The sequence below is a fragment of the Scomber scombrus genome, chromosome 12 (assembly GCF_963691925.1).
Source record: "Scomber scombrus chromosome 12, fScoSco1.1, whole genome shotgun sequence".
NCBI classification, from domain to species: domain Eukaryota; kingdom Metazoa; phylum Chordata; class Actinopteri; order Scombriformes; family Scombridae; genus Scomber; species Scomber scombrus.
The window spans coordinates 12,029,835-12,055,997 of NC_084981.1; the positions used below are offsets into that span (position 1 = coordinate 12,029,835).

A 26,163-nucleotide genomic window follows, 5' to 3' on the forward strand; every position below is an offset into this window, starting at 1 on the left:
CAATGTCGTCCTTGGGAACAGCGATTCAACGACGTGGTTGCTAGGCGACACGTAGAGCGATGATTCTCCGTGAGCGCATTAATATTTAAAGCAGGGACAGTAATCATGTGTCACGGAGCGGAGGGCCAAAGGCTGCCAGGTTTGTGATATATGTGGTCTGACTTGGTAGTGCTAAAATAAATTCTTTGTGGAGAAAAAAACATTACCACATGGCAGTCACAATGCTTTGTGTGGTTTAGATAACACAAACATATTGGTCTCAAAGTGTTTTACGTATTATTTCACTTGGATGTTTGACCTTTAATGTGCAAAGCTGAGTTTAACGCTCAGGTGTGATTTGACTTTTTTGTGGGGAAAAAAAACAGACACAAATTATTCAAAGCAGAGTTTATGTCTTAGCCATGAGTTTGTAAAACATCTTAAAACATCCCTCAAAAGTTCCTGATTTCAGAGTATGAAAGGACCATTTAAAAAAAAAAAAATTTGGAGTTACTCAATTGTTTGCATGCAGTATTTTATGTATTCTAAGACAATAAAGATGAAGTTTTTTAACAAACAATTTATTGTAATCCCATTCAATAAGCACACATACATCTAAAAAAAAAAAAATCACTGCAGTTTTGGCACTACACTATACATAAGTGAGGTACTAAATGCTTCAATGCTTAGACTGATTTCAAGTCATCAGGGGAAACATATGCAAACCAAAATAATTTCAACCTCACTGGGTTTCAAGAAAAAGGTTAATAATACAGAGGAAAAGAGGGAAGAGGTCACATTTATGGACAGGCAGTTTGGTTACTGTCTTGCACTGAGACGCATGAAATCGAATTGTGCCCAGGTCCTCACAGCAAACGCATCACACAGCACCGCAGCAGGGAGCGTGCCCTCTCACTTTCTCTGCTAGAGTGGATGAGAATAGGCTCTGCTGCTAAAAGCTAAGCCATCTACTAAATTTCAGAAAATCTACGAAAAATTAAAACATAGCACTTCAAAAAAGGTAAAATAAATAAATAAATATGTTTGTGCATATTTGCTATACCATGATATATGCATACATGATGTATATAATCATATATAGATCAAACAGTCACACAAACATTGTGTGTTGCAGGTTAAAGTCTAATCTAAAGAGACCATTGTTCAATAGTCAATTCTCTGTGGCTTGTAACAAACACTTTACTATTGGATGATAGTAAAGACTACGTCCTTCACTGGGACATCGTGTTGGCTCAGAGTTGATACTTGGGATATAATCCTGAGAAATGTGTGGGACACCAGCAGATGTCTTCAAGCATCCCATTAACACGCGCTCACACACAAAAACACTCGTGCACATGCACGCAAACAAACCAAAAAAGAAGAAAAGTCTGTACAGAAATGTTACAAACTGCAGGGCTTTCATCCCTGCTATGATTGATCCTTAAATATTAAGTATAGTAGAAATGTAAATGAGCTAAATACATAAATACACAACTTTTTAATCCTTCGGTGTGCCACAACTCAGTTCCTTTGTGTGCCACTCTTCTCCCAGGGTGACGCAGAGTGTTTCAGTCAAGAACTGGAGCCTCCTCCCCAATGCAGGCTGGTGTCTGTACAGTTTGGAGATGGCCCAAGAGGATTCAAGTGAGACACAAGACAAACACAAAGCTGTAAGTAAGTGGCTAAAAGAGTTCTCACTTATCCCTATAAAATATCCCTTTAAAAGCTTTATATGTCCCCTAAGACACAGATGTTATTCGTTAATGCATGCTAATCCAGTTGGATGTCTTTTGGGTGTGCTTACGTGCTTATTCAGTTATATTTATGTCTCACAAACAGTGTGTGTTAAAATGCTTTACCTGGTTTTAGGCATAGTAACAGGGGGAGACTAGCAGATCAGTCAGGACCAGCAGCTGGTCATCTGTGAACTGCTGCTTATGCTGCTGCCAGTTGTCATGGTGAGTCCGTCGGAAGTTAGACAACGTTTTCTTCACAGTCATCTGGAAGGCCACAAACACATATTCTGGTGATTTTTTCATTTATTTATTAGTGAATGTTTGCTAGGCAACTTGGGGGAAAAAGTGAGGTTGTAAGGTATTCCCACTGCAACGATATAAGACTACAGCAGATAATTACACATACCTCAATGGGTTGGGTGTCATTGAGGTGAGCACTCAGGTCCATCAGCAGCTGGGGCATCCAGGTGGGCACATCGTATGGGCTGGAGAGAATACAAGCACTCAGCCCAAGAACACCAGCATGGCGCCGTACCAGATCTATGAAAACACAACAGGAGGGATCAACTTAAAATGAGAACGGCATACAGAAGGTATGAACGCATTTTTGCCAGAAGTTAAATCTAGATATGATCCTTTACCAGCAGAAGGAATAGTGTCCACTATAGATCCGAGCTCCCTCTTCCTTTTCTTAGGCAAGCAAGTCTTGCACAGAGCCTCAAAATGTGCCTGCATGGGGGCGTCCATGGACAGGAAATTGCACTGAAGGAAGCCACTGAGTGTGGTGGCAGCCATTTCTCTTACCTACAAAACAAGTGCAGAAGAGGTGATGGGAAGTTAAGTGTAATGAATCAGTATATCACAATATTAATTACAACACAAATTATAATTGTCCAACTGATCACACAGATCAAATTTGCTTCCAGTAATCGACATAATAACATCCTTTGGGATTTTGTCTGCTAAATGGGTACTCGAGCGGTATTTTACATTTATAAAAAGTTCCGAATGTAGGATTACATTTATTAACACACTACAAATAAGGGTTGAGGATGATTTATACTGAAGAGAGGCAGGTTGTTCAATGGTCATCCAAAGAGGGTCAGACAGTAGGGAGGTAAGAGCAGGTTGGACCCTCCCTTTGTGTGAATCATTCCTCCACAGTTTTTGTTTTTTACCTCTTCTCCCTTTATACCTATAATTGCAAATCAGGTGACTCTCGATCAAAATAATAAACATGTATATGTAGAACTAACGCCTTGTGTGCCTCTGCCAACTAGTCAAGTTGCAGTTAACATCCACGTCTGTCAAATCATCACAGTTTCAAGGTGGGCACCCAAGATTAGTGTCACCAATCCAGTATCCGACTAAATGTGAAAAATGGTCACTTCTGTTCCTGAGTTATGGCGTTGAATAATGGCCAGAAAAGTGTGTTTGACCTCCAAAACAAAAAAGTGTTTTGTGAGGTCACAGTGACAGTGACCTTTGACCACCAAAATCTAACCAATGTATGTTCGAGTCCAAGCAGACATTTGTGCCAGATGTACTGAAGTTCCCTCTAGCTTTTCTTGACATATCCAACTACTGCTGTCACCGGCGTGGAGACAAAACAATGCTGAGTTCTACTTCAGAAGTGAGGAGACCTCCTTGGCTATATGAGGCTCTGAAAATGTGGAGCTCATGAGTACTGTATCATATTTAAATAGAATGACTATTTTAATGGTTGTTTTCTTTTGATTTACTGTATTGTATTTGTATTTAAAAGTCTTTTTCTAAACATTAAAAGATTATCTTAAATTCCTTACTGACAACCTATTGCTGCACTGCATAAGTCACTAATAGGTTTCACTGGTGTGTACACTGGCCAGCTGGATGGAAATAGCAGCCAGCTGGAGACTGGGGGTGGATGTGTGTGCAGGATGCTGCTCTAAAATGTGAGCTAAAATGGCCTTTTGCACATTTATTTAATGGCTCTGTTCTCAGTGAGAGAGGTTAACTTTTAAATGGGTATTAAGCAGATCTTTGAGCAGCATCACCCAGAGGAAAGGCTTTTTAGATTATATAAAACCACTGAGGCAAACAGATTACAGCTTTACTCTTAAATACGTAAGTTTAAGTTACACCTTTTTGGATTTTCTCTTAAATCAGGAAGGTGTTTGTCTCCCCTTTTGTGTGACAATGCTTTTGCTGTAATATAATAAAAGAAAGATGTCAGTGAATGCAGTGAGAGAGATAAATGAGCTTCCCTCTATTGTTATACAACATTTGATTTTGATTAAGATCGCTACCCTTGCTTCTCTGGCAGGGCTGACTTGTGTGACTCTGTTTTATTTTTTAAAATCCTCACGTCAAACTACTTACACAGTACTCAGGTAATATGTGTGTGTGGGGGGGTGGTCAGGCAGTATTGTAAATCTTCGTCTACACTCTAAAATCATCAATTAATTCATTCCTTTTTGGCACAAATTTAGGAACCTAATCTAAGGGCAGTCCCTTTTAAGATGATCACTGGACACTGTCTGACTGCACATGAAATATATCGTAGTTTAAGTCAATTATCTGTAAATGTGTAGTTTTTTAATAAAAGGTGCATCTGAATAAATGACAGGAATGAAAGTGTCATATAGCGAGAATAGCGAGACCTTTGGAGGCGTTACATCAGGCTTAGGTTAGTTTAAGAGGCCAAACAAAAATGGCTACTTCCATCCATCCCCCACTTCTCCTTTGTCTCTACTCCATCCTGCTCCCTCTCATCTTCCTTCAATCTGAACGTTATCTCCATAGCAACAGATTACTGCAGCCTGTGGTTTCCACAGCAACAGCGAGAGGACTGGGGGGGTGGGGGGTGGTGTAGTGTAGTGGGAGGGGTGGAGAGCCAGAGTGCTGAATCACTACAGTGAAGCCGAAAGACAGTTAGAGTGGCTGCTAGCATAAACAAGCATGTGTTGACCAATGGCCTGCCAATTATTATATAATCAGACATATGTAGGTCCATCTCGCAACCATCTTCTAGTGACTTATGCCAAAATGATCTAGTTCAGATTTCGGCTTTACATTCTCAGTGATCACAAACAGTTGTGAATGAACTGTTTTTTTTTTTACCTCCAGCTGCTCATCCTCCAGCAGCTTTATCACCAGTGCCCGGACATCATTCACTGCTTTCTGGTCACTCATGAAGGTGAAGAGGTTGTAAAAAACCATAATCTGGAGGTATGTCAGCACCGTGTAGCGAGCGTGCCAGGAGCTGCTGCCGGCAATCTGCAACACACAACAAACCCATCCCACATCAATAACAGACATGGAGCATTTGTTTCACAAGAAGAACAGACCCTGGTGTTTATGAGTACACCATTTAAGGGTTTTTATAATGTTTTTTCTGCTTTTGAGGAATTCCACTAATTTTGGAAAATATATATATATATATTGTATACAATATCAAATAGCTGAATCAAAATGTGTGAACATGAACAAGTCCAAGTTGTCGATGTGCATGTGTCTCACCAATTTACAGCCTAAAGCTGCTCAGTTTCTAATGAATGATTCTCAACACTGCATATTATGTCTGCTTTTTTCTTTTTGTTTTCACATTATTTGTTCTAATAATGATACCAGTTGCACACCTCAAAGTGTACCCTAATCCCCAGGTAATCCTCCAGAATAATGCCACAGTTACCTTTTTCATTTATACTCCAGGGAGCTGCACTCACTATGACACTATAATGACACAACATATTTTGTCACAGTGATATTAAGAAAGGGTAGTCAAGGGATGACTCAAAACTTGAATTCAGTTTGAACCTTTTATTCATTTATATGTTTTAAAATGTGAGGGTCAGTCATGTGTGATGCAGGTAAGAAGTGGATGACTCACCTTCTGCAGGGCACTGAGGACCATGGGGATCTGGTCTGAGTAGAGCAGCCCCTGAGACATCAGAGCCAGGCAGGTCTTTGCATCCCTCTTCAGTTCATCGTAACTGTCATCGTTCTCAACTGGGGCAATCTGGAATGGAGGACAGAGATAGGTTAACACTTCGGCATGCCTCATTTTAAGTAATTTTAATTGTTGTGGTGGAGAAGCTAGGGGGTCTGCGCTAAATTAATCTAACAAGGGACAATGTTTCACCTTGAACAGCAGGGGAAGCAACCGTAGCTGTTCTGGGACAGGAGTGGAGAAAGCGCGGCCAGCACTCGCAATCAGCCACTTCAGCACTGCACACATTTGAAGACAGGAATGTGTTTGTTAAAAGAGAGCTTTAATTATGCATGTTAGACAAAAAATAAACAGACAATAGCCAGTGTTAGAGACACGAAATGGAGTGCTAACCCACCTGTTTTGAGCAGTTTGATTGCTTGCGTTCTTTCATCCTGTTCTCCGTCCTCATTCTCCTCAATTACGTGGTTCTGGATCTCCTCGTCACCCTCAGTTAGGGGCTTCAGTTGCAACAGAATTCGCTCTGTGAAGTCTGAAATGCGTGGGGAGGTGGTTCGCTGCGTGTATGGCAAGTTGACATCTATCATGAAGATGTAGGTGAGCACGCTGAAAGGACATGAAATTTGAGGATGTGGTGAGACAGAAAGAATACAGTTCACAATAAGTCACAATAAAGTGTAAAGAGCAGCTCACCTGCCGATTCGCTCCCGGACATTCTTGTAGACCTGTGTGAGTTTGGGCTCCAGGTATTGCAACAACCTGTGGAGGAGCTCTGGCACACGCCACTCCTGCTGAGCTAGGCCTCCTTGCAGCACATAGAGACGACTGGAAAGAAAAAAACAGAGAAGCACAATCATCAGAGTTTGTTAGTTGCATCAAAATCTGCGTTAGGTGGCAAAGCTTCCTACTTACCAGGCATCGACAAAGGAGCCCCCCTCTCCGTTGACTGGAGATTCCATTAGCATCTCAAACAGCCAATGAAGCTTGCGTGGGTCTCTGCTCTCCTGTAGAAGCCAGAAACAGATGCATGAGGAAAAAAGTGTAAGTTACAAAAGTTTTACAAATGGAAGGATAAAGACATAATGGATGTAAAGAAAGTAAAGGCTTACACAGGCTGTGGCGATGCAGGTGCCCCAATCTGCATACGTTTCTACTGTAATGTTGGACAGGGCAGTGCGGAGCAGTGGACACAACAGCTCCCAAAGGCTCTCCACCTGTTAATCAGCACAGAGAGAAATATTTTAGTACATGTATAACAAGTAACCAAGCGGCACTCACAAATTAGGTGGTGCAAATGAAAGCACCTACAGAAACTATGTAAAATTATGAGGATTTCTGTAAAACTTATAGTTTGATAAATTCAGAAAAGTATTGCCCAGGAAATGATAAAAAGAACGTGGAACATCTAGCCACCTTGCTACTTGAGAGTTTCAAATGTGTACCTTCGTGTAGCTCCAGTGTTTGCAGCCTCGGATAAGACCGGAGATTATCTCCGCAACGCACCGCTGCTTACTCTCATGGGACTCGGCCACCAGGCGCTCCATGTGTGGCTTCAGCAGAGGCAGAAAGACGTCGCCGAAATTGCGGAACAATCCCTGAAACAGGAAAGTAACAAATTAATTTCATTATTTGCTCATTTTAATGTAGTTGTTTTACTAACATTTGAAAGCACTCTCTGAATCTCACCTTGAACAAACAGAACCTGCGAGGGCTAAACTTGTCCTTGCCCTTTCGGTCTTCAAGTGAGAGATACTCAATGAACTGATTGATGAATACAGGGTCTGAGAAATGGTCATAGATGATCTGCTCCCGCTGTGAGGAAGGTCGTGAAAATAAGATTTAACATTACTTCATACAATTATATGCTTTTAACATTAAATCAAATGTACCTAAATAAGTATTCCCTGGAGTGTGTGTTCGTTATTGTACACAAACCTCTGTCATTTCCTCTCTGGTCAGGTTCTGCTTGGGTTGCTCCTCCAGTGGAGCATACATCATCAGTTTTCTAGAGAACGTATATAATTAAGTGATGGTAAATAAAAATATGGTGAAAGAGGAGAATGGGGAGGTACTATAGCTTATAGCTGTCATGGAATCACAATATGGATAAATAGAAGAGGAAACAAAGTAATTATATTATAAAATATTAACCTTGGCCAAGAGTAGTATCCCCAGTGAGTCTTTTCCACAAACACACAGCTGTCCCAATCCTGCTGCGTGCGTGGTAAGTTGCTGCTGTTATACTGGAGCCACTGGTTGTCTGGACGGTCGCCAGCTACGATATCACTTAACTCCTTCACTCCACCTTTTTTGGATGCAAGACAAGATTTTTGAAATTAGTTTTGAAAACTAAAATTAGGATAAATATGAGAGCACTAGACAAATGCTTACATAGCTCAGTGGGGCTGACTGGGACTTTTTTATGTGGTCTCTTGATTTGTTTCATGATTCCTGCCACAGCTGATATTGCCACCTAATGGAGAAAATAAGACATTTCAAATGCCATTTTAGTGAATCAAAGCACTATTACTTTCAATCTCATCATAAATTGTGAGTGGCTGCTGGAGAGAAACACACGAATGCCCCACCTTGCGGACATAGAGGGAGTCATGGTTGAGGCTTTTGACAAAGAACAAAACAGCTGGGGATGGAAGTTCGTGGTCATCTCTCAGCAGCAATGACAAGAAGCCGATTGCAATCTGTTCGAACTTCCAAGGCCTGAAACGTTAAACAAAGTGGGTGTAAGAGATGGTAATCAATACATATATAACTGTGATTTGGTGAAGCAAATATTAAATCAACCTACATGTTCCTGTTGCTCAAGTAGTCCAGCAGATCACCAATGAGCTGCTTGTATTTCCTACAAAAATGCAGAACATGATAAGTTGTTGCACCTGTTTCGTAACAAACCTCATCTTGCTCACATTAAGGTTGAATGCAGAATAAATATCTCCATTAATAGATGGGTTGTGGGTCAATACTTTGGAAAACCTCTGACATGTATAGAGATATGTTTTTGTGTGTTTCATTCTGAGACAAGCAGTAATCAAGTGACTGTCAGTGGTGTTTAGTGTGCTGATGATCCTTTGTCTTGTTGGTGTGAACTTACTCTACAGAGTCTGAGTTCTTGAGACCCTGCCTCTTTAGGCCCTCTGCTGCTTCCTCCTCTGAAGGAGGAGGGTCTTTGGGAAAGGGACTGCCAGTGACCATAAGTTGTTTAGCCACGTCACAGCACTCACCAGGGATCTACAGGGATGCAAAGATAGAAATGGTGGCAGAAATGAATTAATTGTATTACATGTAGGATAGGCTGAAAGATGAAACAAGATTTATTCAGAAGGAGCATTTTGTTGAACTTGTTGACAGCAGAGGGAGCAGGGAGAGTAATGAAATCTCCCTTTTTCCCCCAGTATAAGAGTACACGAGTAAAAGGAAATGTGTTAAATTATAACTTTTAATACATCTATGAGAGTCATGTTAAGAGCACTTATTTTGAAGTCTATGCAGTACAATAATAATTGCTACATTCTGATTATTACATGGTGAAGACCAAGCTAAAAATGTATCCAAACTATTCTATTCATGCGTTTATTAGACCACTTTGTCTGTATCAGAGAAACTTTGAGGGGTTTGTGTAAGCCACGGTCTGTAAAAAATATTCCCACATCACCGATAACAGCTTACAAAAGCATAGAGAAAGACCCAGTGTTATTCTGATGATTAAGTAGCAATAATCAAGTAATTATTTCAGGAGGGACGAAGGACATTAATTCAATTTTTACTGTTTACGTGGTTTAAGATATATATAATTTGGAAGTAACAAGTAAAAGCAGAAATATTTATCTTTAATTTACACAAAGCTATCCTCCAGTTTTGAGGTATTTTGATTATTGCTCTTGAACTGTTACAGCTAGGCACAATGCCTTTGATTATACGATCCATTTGTAGGGATGTTATTCTTACAGAGAAGTCGATGCCGATGGTCTCATACTGGCGATGGATTTTGTCCGCAAGGTCATCGAAGAGCCGCACAATGGAGGGCTTCTCCAGGGACATGGCTGAACTGAGGCCAGAGCGCACAACAGCAGGCCATGTCAGAGCAATGCACTCCCAGTCGTGCAAATTGGCCAGGCACACTCCGCTGTGATTACCCAGAAGACAGTACAAGGCACCCTAAAGAAGCAGAGAGATAGCAAATGGGAAATTTATAAATATAACTTCCTAAATATGAAAACTTTATAACAAGGCTTAGTTTGAGAGTTTTCATGGTGTAAAGCACACATGTGTCAAAAAGGACTCTCATACTTTGAACTGCTGCTGTGTGACACTGCTGTTTTCTGGGTTGAGAAACTTTAGGACATGGGGAATCAGATCTCTGCAGCAGAAATTGTAGGTTCCCAGTGCAGTGAACAGCACACTTTGAGCTCTGCTGCGTACCTGAAAGTAAATGAAAAAGCCTCAATTAAGGTATTATTGATTTCATGTGTGTTACAAAGCTCAAGAAAAATGTTAGTCCTACTGATTTTTTTTATGTGTAATGGGTAATCTGTGATCATATGATAGAAGAAAGAAAGAAAAGTAAGTTGAATAACACACTGACAGTGCTTTGCTAACAGGCAGATGATGAATTGCTGTGAAACTCACTTGGCTGTAGGTGCTTGTAGAGAGCCGCAGCAGATCTCTCATCAGCTCCTGGTGGATGCTCCTGTACTGACACCCTTCTACTGTCAGCTTGCGGAGCTGATAAACAAAGTTTCAAAGTTATAAATGGTACAATACAATGACAACCGCAAAGTTAACTTCTCTATTAACGCCTTACCTCATGCTGGAGCATGACTCTGTCTATTAGCAGAGCTCTGATGTGCTGTTTTCTGCCATGAAGCTGTGAACACAATGACAAGGCATTATACACTGAAATGTTAGTCATTCAAAACATAAGATGTAACTTAAAGTGAGCTTTGAGGGAAGTTGCATTGCTCTTACATTTTTTCCAGGATAAAAACAAGTAATAAAAGTAAAATAAAACGTCAGATTTCTCACCCTGTTTTCCATCGATTTCTTCACAAGGTTGAAGCTCTTCCAACGGGAATCAAACTCATGTTTGTGAGAACCTTTGAAGTGCAACAGGTCACTGATAATCTGAAAGATATCGCAGACAAAAATATTGATTAATGTTGAATGATAGGATCAATACAGCAGCTGTGTAGAGACTTATTCAAGATGAAAATGTGAGTCAAATAAATTCTGTGCTCTACTGCAGCTTTTCAAAAGAAATCATGTGAGTGTATGTTTTGTTTAAAGAGTTTGTAATTCAGTGGTATAAAGTAATTCTGCAGACATGACATAAAGTAGTGGAGCTCTAAATCCTGATCAACAATAATAAACTAGCATTAAGACTTACAAGTATACAGTCTATTATGTCACTATTTACCTTGATGATGGAAAAAAGAGATTTGGTGTCGTCCTCAGAGTGCTCCAGAATGTAATCTAAAAAAAAAAAAAAAAAAAAAAAAAAAAAAAAAAAAAGAGGTAAAGGAACTCAGTTGGCTTGTCAACTAAGCTGAATGTGACCAGAAATTGGCTGTAGAATAAAGAGAGATGTTAACCGAGTGAACACTTACGCAGCAGCTGTCTCATCACACTACAGATAGCATCTCTGTAGTTCTCTCTGGACTCATCTGCAGATGAAAAGAGTAGAGAAGATTATACTCCAACAAACCCAACAATTTAAACAGACTGTGGGCAAAACTTTCACCATCAAACAGGTCTTAAACTGAAGTGATGTATGTACCATAAGTCATTCCTGTGTAGAGGGTGGTCTCATCAAGATTCACCATACTCTGAACCCTGTTAAAAAAGCAGGTTCAAAGTCAACATTCATTACTTAGAATTGGAAGTAGTGTATTTTAAATTAAAATGCTCCTCAAATCACCTGTCCTGTACTAAGTCCATTATTGAGTCTTTTATAATACTAAATATTATAAAAGAGTATTATAATTCAATACTCAATAGGGTCTCCTCTAAAGAACTCAACCAACCATTTTCCTAAAGGGGACTGACTATTATTTTTTAATCAAAAGTGTTTTGTTTTCATGTTCAATAAAGAGATAAGAATGTAAATACAACTGCTCACAGATTAGGGATGGGCTGTCCTTTCAGTGGAGGCATCAGAGCTCCAGCTCCTAGGAGGCAGTGCTGAATGATGGTCAGGCTCTGCAGGACATCATCTCTGAAAAACACAAAACCAACATATATGAAATGAAACAAATATGAAAATGCATTACAGAGACAAATTGAATTCTTCTTCCTTACCTGTTCATGTCCTGTTCTCCCTGTGCAAATCTCTGAAGGCGCTGAAGTTCAGGCTGGAGAATCAGGTCCAGTAAATAAAAAGCAAAGGAGGTCTCCTCCACGCTGGGCACGTGCCACCGGATATCCAAGTTCCAGAGGTCCCCAGGCCGACCCCAGTCCTGCATGGAACAACACCAAGCACAGCGTAAACATATTGTACATTAGTTTAGTAAAAATGCCTGTGAGTCAGGCAGCATTTGCACCAACTGATAAAACCGAAGCAATTTGTTTTTTAAGTGCACAGTTTGTATATTCACTATCAATGTGTAAACAGGGAAAATAGATATGGAATTTTAGATTTCATATCTGACAATGAAACTAATCTAAACAAAGAGGAGAATCTTAGTCACCACAGCTTGCAAATTTGAGAGCCAGCGCATGTTTCCTCCTTCATCATAGAGGAGACATTACAGGTATTCCCAGCACTTGGAGGGGTAGACGTACTAGGAGTGTCTGAACTATTCACAATGTTTTGTTTATTTAATTATTACAGTTCTTACATGGCTGAATGTATCATGCAACTGCATTAAAGGGAAATCAACATATGATTTGAATATTTATTAATTTCTGTAATATTATTATTATTATTCTTGTTTTGGTTACTTCTAGTCATGTTTCCTCACTTTATAACTCTTGCATGAAAGTATTAAAAAAAGGAATAATAATAAAATAAAGTTAGGTTTTGTACCTCAGTGTTATTGTTAAAAAAAGAAATCAATATATCAATAGATGGATTTAATTAAAGATTATTCAAGCTGTAACACATTTATACAGGTCTGCACTACTCCTGGCAACGGTGATAACAGCAAAGAAGTCATTTCAGTTCTGCTGCCAGGTAACCTACTACATTGCATGGACTAAGGAAGAGACTTAAAGGGATCAAAGTACAGACTGTGTTCACTGAAAAACTATCTAAAGAGAGGATCAGACAATTAATCAAAGCAGGTCACGCGGAGCGTAACAGGCGGTTGTCTGACTTATCAGGTTGAAGGACAAATGTCTGTTTTTGCAAGTCTTTCTATGTCTCTAAAACACTGTTTCTCACTGAGTTGTAAGCTTAAAGGGCAAAATTTGTGGGTGCATATGCACCTGAGAGAAAGTGCTTAATGAGTGGGAGAAATTTGATTATTGATGTGCTGTGAAATTTGTTGTTGAGATTTTAATTCAATCAGTATTTTTACCTTAATGGGTATGTAGTCACTGGTCTGATGGTGGAAGCCTCCTGGCACACTACAGTACTCCGTGGGGTAGGTGAGGACCGAGGATCGAAGCATGTGGTGCAGCAGGTTGCAAGCTAGAGTGTAGCCCTGCTTAGACTTGAGGCGAAGAGTCAACTGCAAAATCTGAACCAGGTCAGAGCGATAGCGCAGGATCTTGTCTCCGTCCACTCGGGTCACCTGTGGCACATATGGCAAGAAGAAAGAAATATGATGATATGTGGAATTATAAATTAGGAGCTGTCAGTAAATATGGGAGGTTAGGGGTGATGTCAGTTAATCATGAGTGTGCCAAGTCACCTCAGATAGTAGCTGGAGATTCCACATCAACTCCTTGTCAAGCTCCTCCTCATTCAACACTTCCTCATCTGTTTAAAAAAAAAAGTTGGTCAGGCAAGTGACAAAGAAAGATTGAAAAGAATCCATGGATTTGAAAACCAGTACTTATAGAAACTATTATTCCTGTTTGCTGGGTACTTACTGACAGCAATTTGATTTATTTGATTGCAGCAGTGTGGCAAAAACAGCTTGAGTGACTCTTCAGGGTGACACTGAAAATAGAAGCACAGCAAGGATAAGGATATTAAGAAGTAAGCTACAAGATGTTAATACTTTGGACATACATTGAGGGTTTACGGGTGCACAAGACTCACCTTGGATGCAGCTCTGCACATGTCAGCCACCATTCTCCCCGCTACACGTGTCTCAAAGATGTTTGTGGTTGCAAAGTTGAACACCTTTCCCAGAGCGACCTGTTTAACCAATGGAACAAATGTGTCCATATTTTCACTTGAAATAATGGAAATAGTGGAGTGACAGAAGTGTAAAAAGACTGATTGTTGACCTTGAAGATGTCCAAAGAGCACTGTGTGAGGATGGTGCTGAAGGTGGAAGACAGGCCGAGCTCTACCAGACTCTCCAGATGGGTCATTTTCTCCGTTTCGGTTTCTTCACGAGTTTGTTCCAGAGTGCTGCTGTCTATCAGGGCAAAGCATCTGTGGACAAGTGTTTGATTTCTTGAGTAACAAGTCATATAGATGAGTGTTGCTGCATTTAAGTATTCTTTACCAATAGGACAATATATTGAGGTTGTTTTTCTTAGTTTTTCATGTTTACTCACAGTGGCTGATGCCAGATACATAAAAACAATAGTATGCAAACATACAGTTTTGATATAAACTTGGATGTTCAAATCGGATATAATGCGAAACTTGATTTAGCCATTACTGACATGTTATTTATCAAAACTCTTCTACATACCTGTCCATGAACTGAAGCACAAAGTCTTCAAACTCGGCTGAAGCTGAGCACATCTCTCTCTCCACCTAAAAAGTCGTACAAAAAAATATGATGTTGCTATCCCACAAGCATCATTTAGCACCTTGCATTTACTTGTGAAAAAGAAGATGGGGAAAAAAAGTACAGTGATTCACCTCTGTCAAGTCAGTTCTTTCATGTAGGGCAGGCGAACAGTCCACCAAAGGCACAAGAGTCACAAATGTAGCAATAAACTGGAATGTGATCTGTGGGGACAGGAGTAATGAATTATATTAGATGTTAAAGAGGTTTAACAACAACAACAAAAGCACCAAAAATGCTGTGGAAGTGCCCACCATGCACTTGCTGAAGTCATTCGGATCAACGCCTGGCAGTGCCCTCATGAGCAGGGGAAGCATGTGAGTGGGGCCCTCAGGGAAGCGCTGCCCACCTGACACTAGGCTCCGAGCCACACCAATCATGCAGCTCAGAGTTGCTGTCAGCTGGTGGGGCTCCGTGAGAGTCTCCAGAGCAGGGTATGTTCTATGGTTTAAACAGAAAACAATTAGTCCATTGTTTATTTCAAAGTGTGGCCTTGTCTCTTATCTAAGATGGAAAACTAGCAACAGTTTGCGAGATTCTTAAGAAGCAGAACTTGGGTCAAAGAAAAATCCATCATTGAAATTCTCTAGTTCAGTGTAAACTTACTTCTCAAGAACAGGGGGGATGACCAATTCGGGCCTCATTAGAGCTAGGTTTTGCAGGGCCTGAGCAGCATCAAGACTGCCAGTTTTGCTGAACATTGCCAGCAGAACCGGCTGCATCATGCTCTCTACAAAGTCTGTGATATCATCCTCTGTGAGCTTGTGACTGTCTGGTATTGGTGTTAGCCATGTGGGCTTTCTGTAGCGCTCTCGGTGCAGCCGCCGAACCACGCTGGCCGGGAGACGTTGGAGCAGCTTCATGAGTTTCATCTGGACATGAGAACAGAGAGACAGAAAAAGACAGCTACATGACAAAGGGGTGACGCACAAGTGGACAGAGTGCCTCCATGTAGTCAGGACAGATGGAGGGTGCAGAGGGTGTTTTATGGAGCATCTGGAGACACGGAGAACAGACGTACAAACACAGACCAATATATTGTGAACACAGTCTTGTTTTGTATGTAGGAGCAAATCATGGGATCAAAATATCAGCCGGGTTTCATCAGTGGATGCAGACTCGTTTGGTTACACACGAACATGAAATTCATTATTTCCACTTTCCTGTTCCAGTTACCCATGATGATGTATCATGACATGACTGCAGCACTATGTTTACACTCACTAATGCAAAACATTGTTTATAGGTAATAAAAACTACAGCTAAGTGGATGAACATCTCACGTGGGTCTCCAAGCAACAGCCTAAAATACACACAAACTCATCCCCTTGCCAAAAATAAAGGTTTGTGCATGAGGACACGTCGCCGCCTGTGGCCCTTCAAATCTAGTAGAGGGGGTTCCTCAAAACAGAAAGGCATGTGGGCATGCTCCCAGTGACCTTTAATAGCATTGCAGGCATCTCACTCAAATGTCCCCTCATTATTTCTGACCTAGACACTGATGTAAACCAAGGCAGCCGAGAGGATTCGGGAAGCTTCCTAGAAAAGTGATGACGAATGACGCCGTCTCCTGACAATGTTGCTGCTGTGTGCCGTTGAACTGCGTTAACCCAATGCTGGAATTATAGTTGGAACAAACTGGACGAGTGATGTGTTCCCACTGGAGCAGTCTAAACAGCATGACTCATGTTTTCTGTATATTTTAGATGTTCATGATTATTCTCTTTTCACGCTAATCACACCCTCAGTGTGGCATACATTTAACTGTTAAAAAGTGACTCACCAGCCAGCGGCCATGGTTGGATGGGTGGAAGAATGATGTAATACTGTTGAAAAGGCCACTGAGCTGTGCTTGAGCTTGCTTGCTGGGTCCTCCCTGAAATTGAAAGAGCAAAAGTCACTCAGACAACATTTTCTACACTGAATATAATTTTAATCATTATTATTATTATGAATGATGAACTAACCAGAAGTGATGAGACCCAAAGCACCACATGGCTGATGTCGTAGGCGTTGGTGACATATCGTGGTACCATCATCGGACTGGTCCCCACGGGGAGGTTTAAACTCCTCAAAATCCTTGTGAAAATCTGAAATGTGAAAAAAAATAAAATAATAATTACAGTTATTTGATCATATAAAGGCCTCATGACTTTCAATTGGGTTTAACAGGTGAGAACAGTATGTTTATGTTTATCTGTAATACATATTGTTGTTGTCACAAGGCATGGATCAAAACAGGCGCTCAGCTGAAACACAAACATGATGCATTGCAGTTCTTATCTGTGACTGAGAGCAAGATCAACAAGGAAACTTGATAGTTTGTTTCTCTGACAAACACCATGTCCATGAAATACACACCATGCGCCAAAATCTCAATAGGTCAGGCCACACATGAAAGCATGTGCCACAAACAAGTACAAAGTTGTGTAATGGGTGCTGGAAAGAGGTCATTCAGAAAAAGAGGGCAACAAACCTTCGGTATATGAGGGTCCCAGTCAATGTAGCCGATGTTGTCATTGGCCAAGCGAGCGAAGAGGTTGACCAGGTGCTTAAAAGATGTAGGACAGTGTGTTACACAAGGAACATGGACATATTGCTCTGTTAACTATATATATATATATATATTATTATTATTTTTTTTTTTTTTTAACTAATTCATCTACTCACCACTTCCCAGCTTGGAAGATTCTGCACAGATACCCACAAGTTGATCAATTCATCGAACCACAACCTGTCAGACAATCATATGGTTACAAAAGGAAAAGACAACACTGCTAAGTCCATGTGACATCAAGCACTCAAGTTGGCAACAAGTACATTTATTATGTTACTCTAGGTGCAATAAAATCTTTGCAAGTAAAAAGCCAAGAAGAGTAATTTAATCTGTGCAAAAGATGAACAGACATGGGAGGGGGGGCAGAAACTATTCACTGAATTTACAGAAAATGTGCTGTATCGTGAGATCAGTACTGGGATGTGAAATAAACTATATTGGTATATGGGATTTTGGTCAGTACTGTCATCATTATCCAGGATTTATCTTAAACTTATTTCTGAATTGTTGCACAGAGTCGCTGTGAATAGATGCATCTGATTAGCACTCTACAACATTATTCAGACATTAAGTAGGCAGTGACATTTAAGGGATGCTCCGACATTATCAAAGGGTCTTGTGTTTGCCAAGAAATCACCCCACAGATCTTTACAGCACTGTGTAATGGTTTGAGAAGAACAGAAAACCAGATGATATGGTAAAAAAAGGCAGAATAAATACTGAGAATCAGCAACAACAATCAATCATGGGAATGTGTACTAATTTCACTGGTTACAGTGTCTTACTTGAACCCCTTGTGGTGCAGCTCTGGGGGTAGAGTTGTGGGTAGAAACAGTTCAAAGTAGCTGATTGCTCTTTGCATGGTGACATCAAAAGGACAGAACAGCGGCCTCCACTCATCCAGCATCTCCTCAGTAGCAGACTCTGAAAAATATCTGTATGAGCAGAAGGAATCACAATTAGCTTATCTTTTTGTTTAAAAAAAAAAAGGTGGTGAGAGAAACGTTATTAATAACATTCACCAGTTTATGAATGGGTTTATATGGACACTTGAAGCATATCAACCAGCAGAGCAGCTTAGAGAGCACTACAAAGATGGACAAGCCTCTTAAGTCTCTTACAGTTCACATCCTCACACTACGTGGAACCGTCAGATGCTGGAAACTGACACCAAGACATCCCTGTCAGACTCTGAAGAGAAAAACCCCCAAGATATACATGTATAAATATAACTATCTATATATTCAGAGCAATGACATATAATTGCAAATCATCAAATACTCATTTTGGGTCCATCTGTATTTGTGTTTGTATTAAGTTCATATTACAGACTGCAGAGTGAAAAACACGTGAACCAGCAGATACTGTAACTTCAATGTTGGAGCGCAGTGTTCCCGTTACAGTCATACACCTGGCACATTTGAGCTGTTAGAGTAAATCTTGTGGTTCCACTGGGCTCATAGTCCAACAGGGGGATTTTCATGGGTCATTATGTGCTTGTATAAACCCAGCAGGTTATTTCAGGTCACCAAGCCTCCTCGGGGATACTACAGCCAGCGGAGGCCTTCAAAAAACGTGGTTTCCAACCGAGGCTACTTCATCTGGCATCCTGATGATCCATAGTGTCCTCAAGCTGACCACAAATCACTCTCCCTTCACACAGTAGCAGGAAACTCTCACACAAGACAGAATTAGACGAGATAATAAGATTATCTTCGTAAGTTCAAACTGACGGACGAATCCTGCAGCAAAGATATCTGCGTGTGTACAACTAAAGTTAACACATTCAGGGACCAGCTGGTGACAGCTTTGGAACGATGAAGGAAAACACTGTTCGTCTTCACCCACAACAGCAACCACAGTATCCACAACAGATGGAGGGAGCTCACATTTTAAAAAGATGGGACACTCACTACAAAGCCAAACCACAGTAGCTATAATTTTGTTCATGGATGAAAATTAACTTTTAACTTTATCTCATCATAAGTTGTTGTATTTGAGCCAATTTCAGGACAATCCATACAAGAAAATTAACTAGGAACTCTTACTTACTTCCTCTGTGTATTATCAGCTAACCCTATTGTAGTGTGTAGTAATAGTAATCACTGTGATAGCGCTGAACAGCTAACAACATCTCGTCTATTTCAGGCGTTACAGGAAGCAGATAGTACAACCATAATCAGGTGTTATATTGCCCACTGTGTAACTAAGTCATAATTTATATAACTTCAACTTGTTATCTATACAGCATACATTGCACCAATTATAAAGTTTATCAACCTAGATTAGATTGATGTCATTTATTTCTATAAAGGCAAGAACTTGATTATACTCTATAAGAGCGCATATCTAACTCTAAAAATAAGTTTACATGTATTTTACAATTAAAATAGGTTAAACCTCACAAAACAATACTTGAGGTTTGTGTGATTTTTTCTTAATTACTCATTTATTTCAACTTTTCAAATATACAATAAATCAATTTAATAAAGATCTCAGGAAGAAGACACTAAGATTGTAGTTATGACACTTTGCCCTTACACCATCTACATATTTGTTTGCGGTAATTCAAAGGCAGATTGTAGTATTTGCATTATTGAGGTCATAGGTCAAATAACTGGTCAAAGGTTTCAGCAATGAAAATGACTTAAAGAGTACATATTTAATAAGCACATTAACACTCTTCTACATTTAACACATTTTGGCTGAACAGTCATAAAAAACCTGGAAGACATTATTCTCAGTTTCATTATTTGCACATTTACAGTGGATTGCCTTTGTAGGGCACACAGACAGATCAATCATGTTAAGGTATACTTACGGTCTGCAGCTTTTCACAAGTGTTTTCAACACATTTTCCACAGAGCTGGAATAAAAGAAAAGGGGGAAAAATGTCACAAATGTATCCGAACAGGCGCTGAAACGCTAATGTTAGAGTAAACAAGTAAACAATCTTCACACAAATGCAATTTGAATTTGACTGCATGCACACAGAAATTTCTTTACACACCTGACTGGTGTACAGTGAAAGAGATAGGGCCGGTGTATAGGAACGAGATTTTAATAAAATGGCATCAACAGACTACAATCACTACATTGAAAACAGTCATTTATATCAAAAGTGGCTACCTTCCTGGCTGGCCTATATGTGTTATCAGTTCCCTTCCTGTTTATTCAGAGCATGTCAGCTTAAATTCAATCACTGCTGTAACAGTTTATTAGAGGTGGTTTTGTATTTATAACTATTAATAAAACATCTTTCGCCTTACAAGCTCCTCACATGACTATCTTCACATATAGACTGCAATCACAGGGCTCCAGTCACTTAAGTGTTGAAAGCTCTGGACCAATATAACCACGGCTTTTGAGCTCCCCGCTCACAATCCCACCTCTACTCACATGCAAGCTCAAGCCATGCCTTGTTGGAAAAGCCCTGCCAATCCCACTCAGCTACTAGTTACCTATGTATACACCTTTCCCTTTCAAGTCTGTTTATAGCTGACATACTACACATTTAATGCTCTGAGTTATGAGCGACACTCTGCAAGCCAAACTGCAACTACAGTATCTAAATGCATGGGTACTTCGCAATGTTGAACATTGTAAGGCCACAACACACAGGCCACAGACCGGGATTAAACTCATGCACTGCAAATCAAACAACAACCAGTCAAACTGTGTGTACCATTACAAAGTGCTCGGACACTCAGAGAAGCGGAACCCCCCACACTACTAACTATGACCTTTGTATCCGAGTTGGAGTGAACCCTCACGTTCTCCCCAACACATTCCAGGAGGGGACGAAACGTGACAGGAGCGTCAGCTCCTCCATGACTTGTGAAAATATTGTGCAGTAGTGCCGGAGTGGCTAACTTTAACGCAAGCTAACAAGGAATTTTTTTTAAAACAGCAAAAACATCTCTAAACTTGGGCCAGAATACAGGGAACTGTTAAGAAGTTGATCATGTAAACACTAATGCCAGTAAGTTCCTTTAGTAATACACAAGACATTAAAATAAGTCATAAACTGTATTAGTTCCTATTATGGTCATTATCATTTTGTAACTATATTGCTGCCACAGAATCCGCACGGCAGATTAGAAGAGATCCCAGTTAAAATATGTCTACTATCACTCTGTCATAGCAAATATGGGGGATAGGAGGAGAGTAAAAAATCTGTTAGCTGCAGTGCGACAGTCTCCAATATGAGTGAAATGTTAACATTGATAAAGCCTTCATTTATCTTCTGTCACAAGCTGCATACGGGGTGTCCAGCTCTTCTTTTCACATGCAATGTATATTTAAAAAAAAATAAAAAATAAAATAAAACAAGTGAGTGCCTCAAAGGATGAATTCAAAGTAAAAACACAAAGAGAAGTATTGTCCTTACCACCTCTGAACCAATTTTAGCATTATGAGTTTAGAGGATGAACGAGGCCGTGGAGAACTGAATGTGAAAGGAGACAAAGGCATAAAAATCACATTCAGCACACGACAAAGTGCCACTCACTCAAAAATATTTACATACTATGCATCACTTTATACAATTTATCATGTAATCAGAGAATCATGTTTTGTGTGCATCTGTGTCGTTTTTGACAGAGGTGAGCTGGCAATCAGCCAAAGCAGCTTGATTTCATTGGCTGTAACGCAAAAGTGATATGCTATCAAGGCGTTTATGTGATTAACATACAATGTTCCCATAGCACCATAAAAGAGCACCTCGCACTGCTTGCTGTAAGAACTTCATAGAGTGTAGCGTAGAGCAGACAGACAAAACTGCACAGGTTGTAATGAACGTGGTTTGTTCTAAAAAGGAATGTGGCTTCAGGAATTTTCCGCTTGTCCTCCAGCTAGTCCAAATATGATTAATGTAAGTGACACGCTTTTTTCAAGTTAAAGAAACCAAAACCTAGTAATCTAAGCAGACCTGTGAAACTACTTTCCTTGATATATAAAAGTAAAAAAATAATCTACAATGTCTAAAATATTCTGTTTCAATAAAAGATCACTTGCTAACAATTTCAGTAACACTGTTTTCACTGGTTGCAAATCACCAAACTGACAAAGAGAAGAGAACAATGTCTAACCTTGTATGTACCATTGATTAAGCTTTTAAAATATAACAGCAGGTTTCAATGACAGGATACAAGTCATTAGTTGTGAACTACATATTAGAAAAGTTGCAAATGAATGTGATTTTGTGTGCTAATCTAAAAGGCAATCAGGACAAAAAGGAAATGTCAGCAAAGTTTTGGATATTGTAAGACAAACAAGGTCCTTGTTTATGCTCAATGGAAAGATTAAAAATGTGTTTATCCTGCCATAACAATCAGTTCCCAGTGATTTCGGTTGTATTCATATCAACATAAGTTCTGTTTTCCATGTGGGAAAGTACAAAACATGCCATAATATTCTGTTTTCTACTGCATCTTTCTGCACTTTGTTTTACCATCATCAAAATATAAGAAATGAAAATTTGTAGGAGGAAAAGGGGAGAGAGGGAGGTTATACTATCACTTCCACATTTGGGAAAAAAGTCAAAGGGAAACAGAAATAAGTAGTGCATTTTCTCAGTAACTGCAATATTAAAAGCAACAGTAAAAAAGAGTCGTACTTGGGAAACCAGTTGAGTCCCAGATGTTCTGTCTTGGAGAAAAGAATCCTGTCATGCAGCTCATACAGTGGTCTCCACGGCAACTCTAGGTCCTCCCGTGACAGTAGTTCCCTTTTCCTTTTAGATGAAATAAGACACACAGAAAAGCAAGAATAAGCACACAGATCCTAACACATCATATTGTCTTAACCTATGAAAAATATGACATAATATGGCACAACATGTGGCTCAACAGTAAGGCATAATATATTATCAATGTTCACTTTGCAGCATATCTTTAACCATCTATCTTAACTAATGCACTTGACATGTGTACACGTCTGTTGTGTAAGACAAATGGGGCCCATTCTTACTTGAGGAGGTTGATAAGAAGCCGAGCGAGGCCCTGCATCATGCTGATCTCGAGTTTATCGATCGTCACTAGCTCATAGAGCAACTTGATGAACAGGACATGGTCTTCTTTGCTGAACTTCCGTCCGTACAGGCGCATGTACCTATAAGAGAGGAAGAGATTTAGGAATAATTGCTCCAATTTTAACATCCATATTAAGTGGTCAGAGCCCCTGTGAGCAGAATGAACAACACATGTTCTCTCATGCATAAATAGGAACATTATAACCAGTTCAGACATCCAAACTTTGAAAGAGTCAGGACACAGTTGAGTATGTGTGGGACCTTTGAAATTGACAGTTATAAAATGTTTGTGTCACTGTTAATAGGCCGAAATACCAATGAACAGAATCTGGGTCAACCCTACAGTAAACTTTCCATCTCTGAGCCAGCAGTGAGTCACTCTTGAACAGAGCAATGTACGAGCATGGGGACTGAAACGGATTAAACAGCCAGCAACCAAGTGCAACAACATGAAACAGCACTCCAAGTAATCCACTGTCATACTGACAACACTGGTGCTGATGCAGTGTGGCTCCTTACTAAATAAATGTAAAATAAATGCAAAAGTGGGCAAAATACAAAGCTGTAAAGTTGAACAGAAACTAGATGGGAGCTTAAAAGGATTCCCTTTTACTGAGGATGGTAAACTGTATCATAACTCAGATTTTTAAAAAAGCAGTAATGACAATGACCTACAGGAAGCAAAATAAACGTTTTTTTGTCCCACCAGTCAAATGACTAGTGATTATTAAAATTTTACCAGCCACTCCATAGATTACCATTGTTTTCTGGTGAAAGAAGCAAATCTACCAGGCACTTGCATATTTTAACAGCATTTGGCTGCTGGCTGGTGCTAATTTTTTGCCCTGGCTCCTGTGCTTTCCTGTCTGGGCCAGACTGTTTATTTGTCACTCTGATCACCCCCGGTCCTAATCACATACATACTGGGCAGCTTGCAGCTTTCTAGGTAAACATCTAACTTAACACTTAATAACCCGCTAAAACCATGTCGGATTATAAAGCAATGCTAGAGAGTGTGAGCCAGTCATCAATAACAACTGTTATTGTAACTTAATTTAGTTTAACAGTATATCTTGTAGTCCTACAGCCAAACACAAGGTGTACAGACGTAACATTTACATTTAAGGCGCTGTTGTTAGGCAAAAGTGCGCTATGAAATGAGCAACTGCTCCTGTAAAGAGGATAGCTAAGATCATTGGTATGGTACTTACGTTGAAAGTTTCCTCGTCCAAAACAGCACACCGGGCCATATCTCTCTGAGCTGGACAGCTCGGCCCAGGTTTCCTTTGATTTTACCCAGAATATCATTGGATTCTTCATCTAGTCTGTCCGCGTACGGCAGAAGTTTGTTGTATACGATGTCTTTTTGAGGAACAAATCCCAATGTGTCAGACGGTGCCTTTTTCATATTACAGACACCAAACTGGCTAGCTTTAACTACGCTAGCAAACTTTTCTTTGTTTTTATACCTCGTCCTCTATGCTATCAGGCTAATATAACGGGTAGCAATTTCCCGGCTAGCTAAGGTCTCCGGTTGAACCGTACGTTTATTACCGTGGCCCACACAGCGACTCAAGTTATGAGATTCACAAGTTGACGACACGCTAGCTAGCCATTTAGCTCAAGTTAAGTTAGCTTCATTTACCGGCAAACGTTAGCATTGTCGATATCATCTTTTAAAGATATTAAGGCTAAATGAGAAATGTGAATTTGTCCGTAGCGCGCGTTGGTACTCGATTATCTCTCTTTCGGTTGATGTAATCCCAAAAACATCTGACAACTGGCTAATGGTCTAGCTAAAGTTAGCTCCCTACTACAAAAGCACAGTCATATCCCAAGGACTGTCAACGTCGACTGATTCATCCAACTACGGCAAAGCAGATAGCAGACTACACCCACCTACCAGCGACACAACACAGACGTCATATCCGCTAGCTGCTGTAACAACTACACTTCCCAGCAGCCCCCTCTTCATTCATTCTTTTTATAAAATGCTTATCCTTAGCCACTCAAACGGGATGACTTGAAATCCACTTAAGACCGTGTGTCCTCTCATGACTTCTACTGCTATAATTTGCTCTCCGTTAGACCAGAATAACTACCCTAAAAGTATTTATATATTTGTAAAGAAAAACAAAACAAAACAACTTTTACCGCGCTTATTCTCAAACAGGGACACGCACGCAATGAAGTCAATGAATGACTGTTGCAGGAAATAATTATTTGTAAATTCATACTTACATAAAACAATAATTATTTAATGTCAAATTATTTTCAGGTATACCACTACTTCAGTTCAACTGTGCAATATGTGTATATATTTTTTCACTTTAAATTTATCTGAGTCAGACTCAGGTATATTATCACTCATCAACACCGATATTACTCTTGTACATGAGGTTACTATTACTATTATTTTCCTCTTTTTTTCTACTATTGTTTTTTATTGCTTTTGTACTTACTTATTATTTATTGTTCTTTATTCTTTTCATTGACGCTCTTATATTTTTGCTATCCTCTTTGCTGCAGCAATAATGCAAATGCAAATTGTAATTGTATGCCCATTTAGGGTAAAAACGTCCTCCTATTTGACCGTCATGATATTAATGGAATGATCACTATAGTTTAATAGTATAATACTGACCGCCATCTTGTGGTTAAAAGTGGAAGTACAAGCAGAAATTAAATCAATAGAGGTAAGAGGAGAGAAGTCCCACTCTGACCATATTTCCACATGCCACTGCCGTCAAATTGAATAATAAAAGTCCAATTGAAGTGGTGTTATTTGCACAAGATGTCTTAATGTAACATTTAAGCTCTGACGTTCTACAAATGTAATAATATAATAATAATAATATAACATTGTTTTAAAGTCCAGTTGAAGCGTTCATGACAATCAGGGTTTTGTGGGTTTTTTTAAAACTGTCGTCGTGTGAACCGCCGTGTTCATAACAGACGATCTATACTGACGGAAATTGACGTGTTGTCCTAGCAACCAG

The 26,163-nt window shown here is 39.8% G+C and overlaps 1 protein-coding gene across 4 annotated transcripts; it reads right to left on the reverse strand.

Moving 5' to 3' along the window:
- Positions 1-378: 378 nt before the first annotated feature.
- On the reverse strand, positions 379-24,955 carry psme4a (proteasome activator subunit 4a). 4 transcript variants are annotated; one of them, XM_062430120.1, is made up of 48 exons: positions 24,376-24,955; positions 23,104-23,244; positions 22,751-22,867; positions 21,527-21,580; positions 19,955-19,999; positions 17,919-18,068; positions 17,247-17,310; positions 17,053-17,127; positions 16,544-16,666; positions 16,360-16,452; positions 15,183-15,448; positions 14,831-15,017; positions 14,651-14,740; positions 14,478-14,542; positions 14,062-14,212; positions 13,871-13,969; positions 13,699-13,768; positions 13,518-13,585; positions 13,182-13,397; positions 11,962-12,119; positions 11,783-11,878; positions 11,441-11,496; positions 11,271-11,327; positions 11,081-11,136; positions 10,690-10,788; positions 10,469-10,531; positions 10,294-10,389; positions 9,955-10,086; positions 9,613-9,822; positions 8,759-8,895; positions 8,456-8,509; positions 8,238-8,367; positions 8,041-8,122; positions 7,801-7,954; positions 7,585-7,654; positions 7,336-7,461; positions 7,092-7,244; positions 6,759-6,863; positions 6,562-6,653; positions 6,343-6,474; positions 6,047-6,255; positions 5,842-5,927; positions 5,590-5,718; positions 4,821-4,976; positions 2,360-2,522; positions 2,125-2,258; positions 1,842-1,982; positions 379-1,592 (listed from the first exon to the last, which is right to left on the reverse strand). In XM_062430120.1, the coding sequence occupies exons 1-47, from the start codon at positions 24,570-24,572 to the stop codon at positions 1,848-1,850; spliced, it is 5,541 nt and encodes a 1,846-aa protein (XP_062286104.1). In that variant the 5' UTR covers positions 24,573-24,955; the 3' UTR covers positions 379-1,592; positions 1,842-1,847. The 4 variants fall into 4 exon arrangements, with proteins under 4 accessions (XP_062286104.1, XP_062286103.1, XP_062286105.1 ...); XM_062430119.1 differs by having other exon boundaries at positions 21,524-21,580; XM_062430121.1 differs by lacking the exon at positions 21,527-21,580.
- Between the last annotated feature and the right edge of the window lie 1,208 nt (positions 24,956-26,163).

Coding starts and splice junctions, on each gene's coding strand:
- psme4a (XM_062430119.1), bottom strand. CDS start 24,572: ATGAAAAAGGCACCGTCTGACACATTGGGATTTGTTCCTCAAAAAGAC. Junction 22,868..23,103: donor CTTCTTATCAACCTCCTCAA/GTAAGAATGGGC, acceptor TTCATCTAAAAG/GAAAAGGGAACTACTGTCAC. Junction 21,581..22,750: donor GGACTCAACTGGTTTCCCAA/GTACGACTCTTT, acceptor TTTCACATTCAG/TTCTCCACGGCCTCGTTCAT.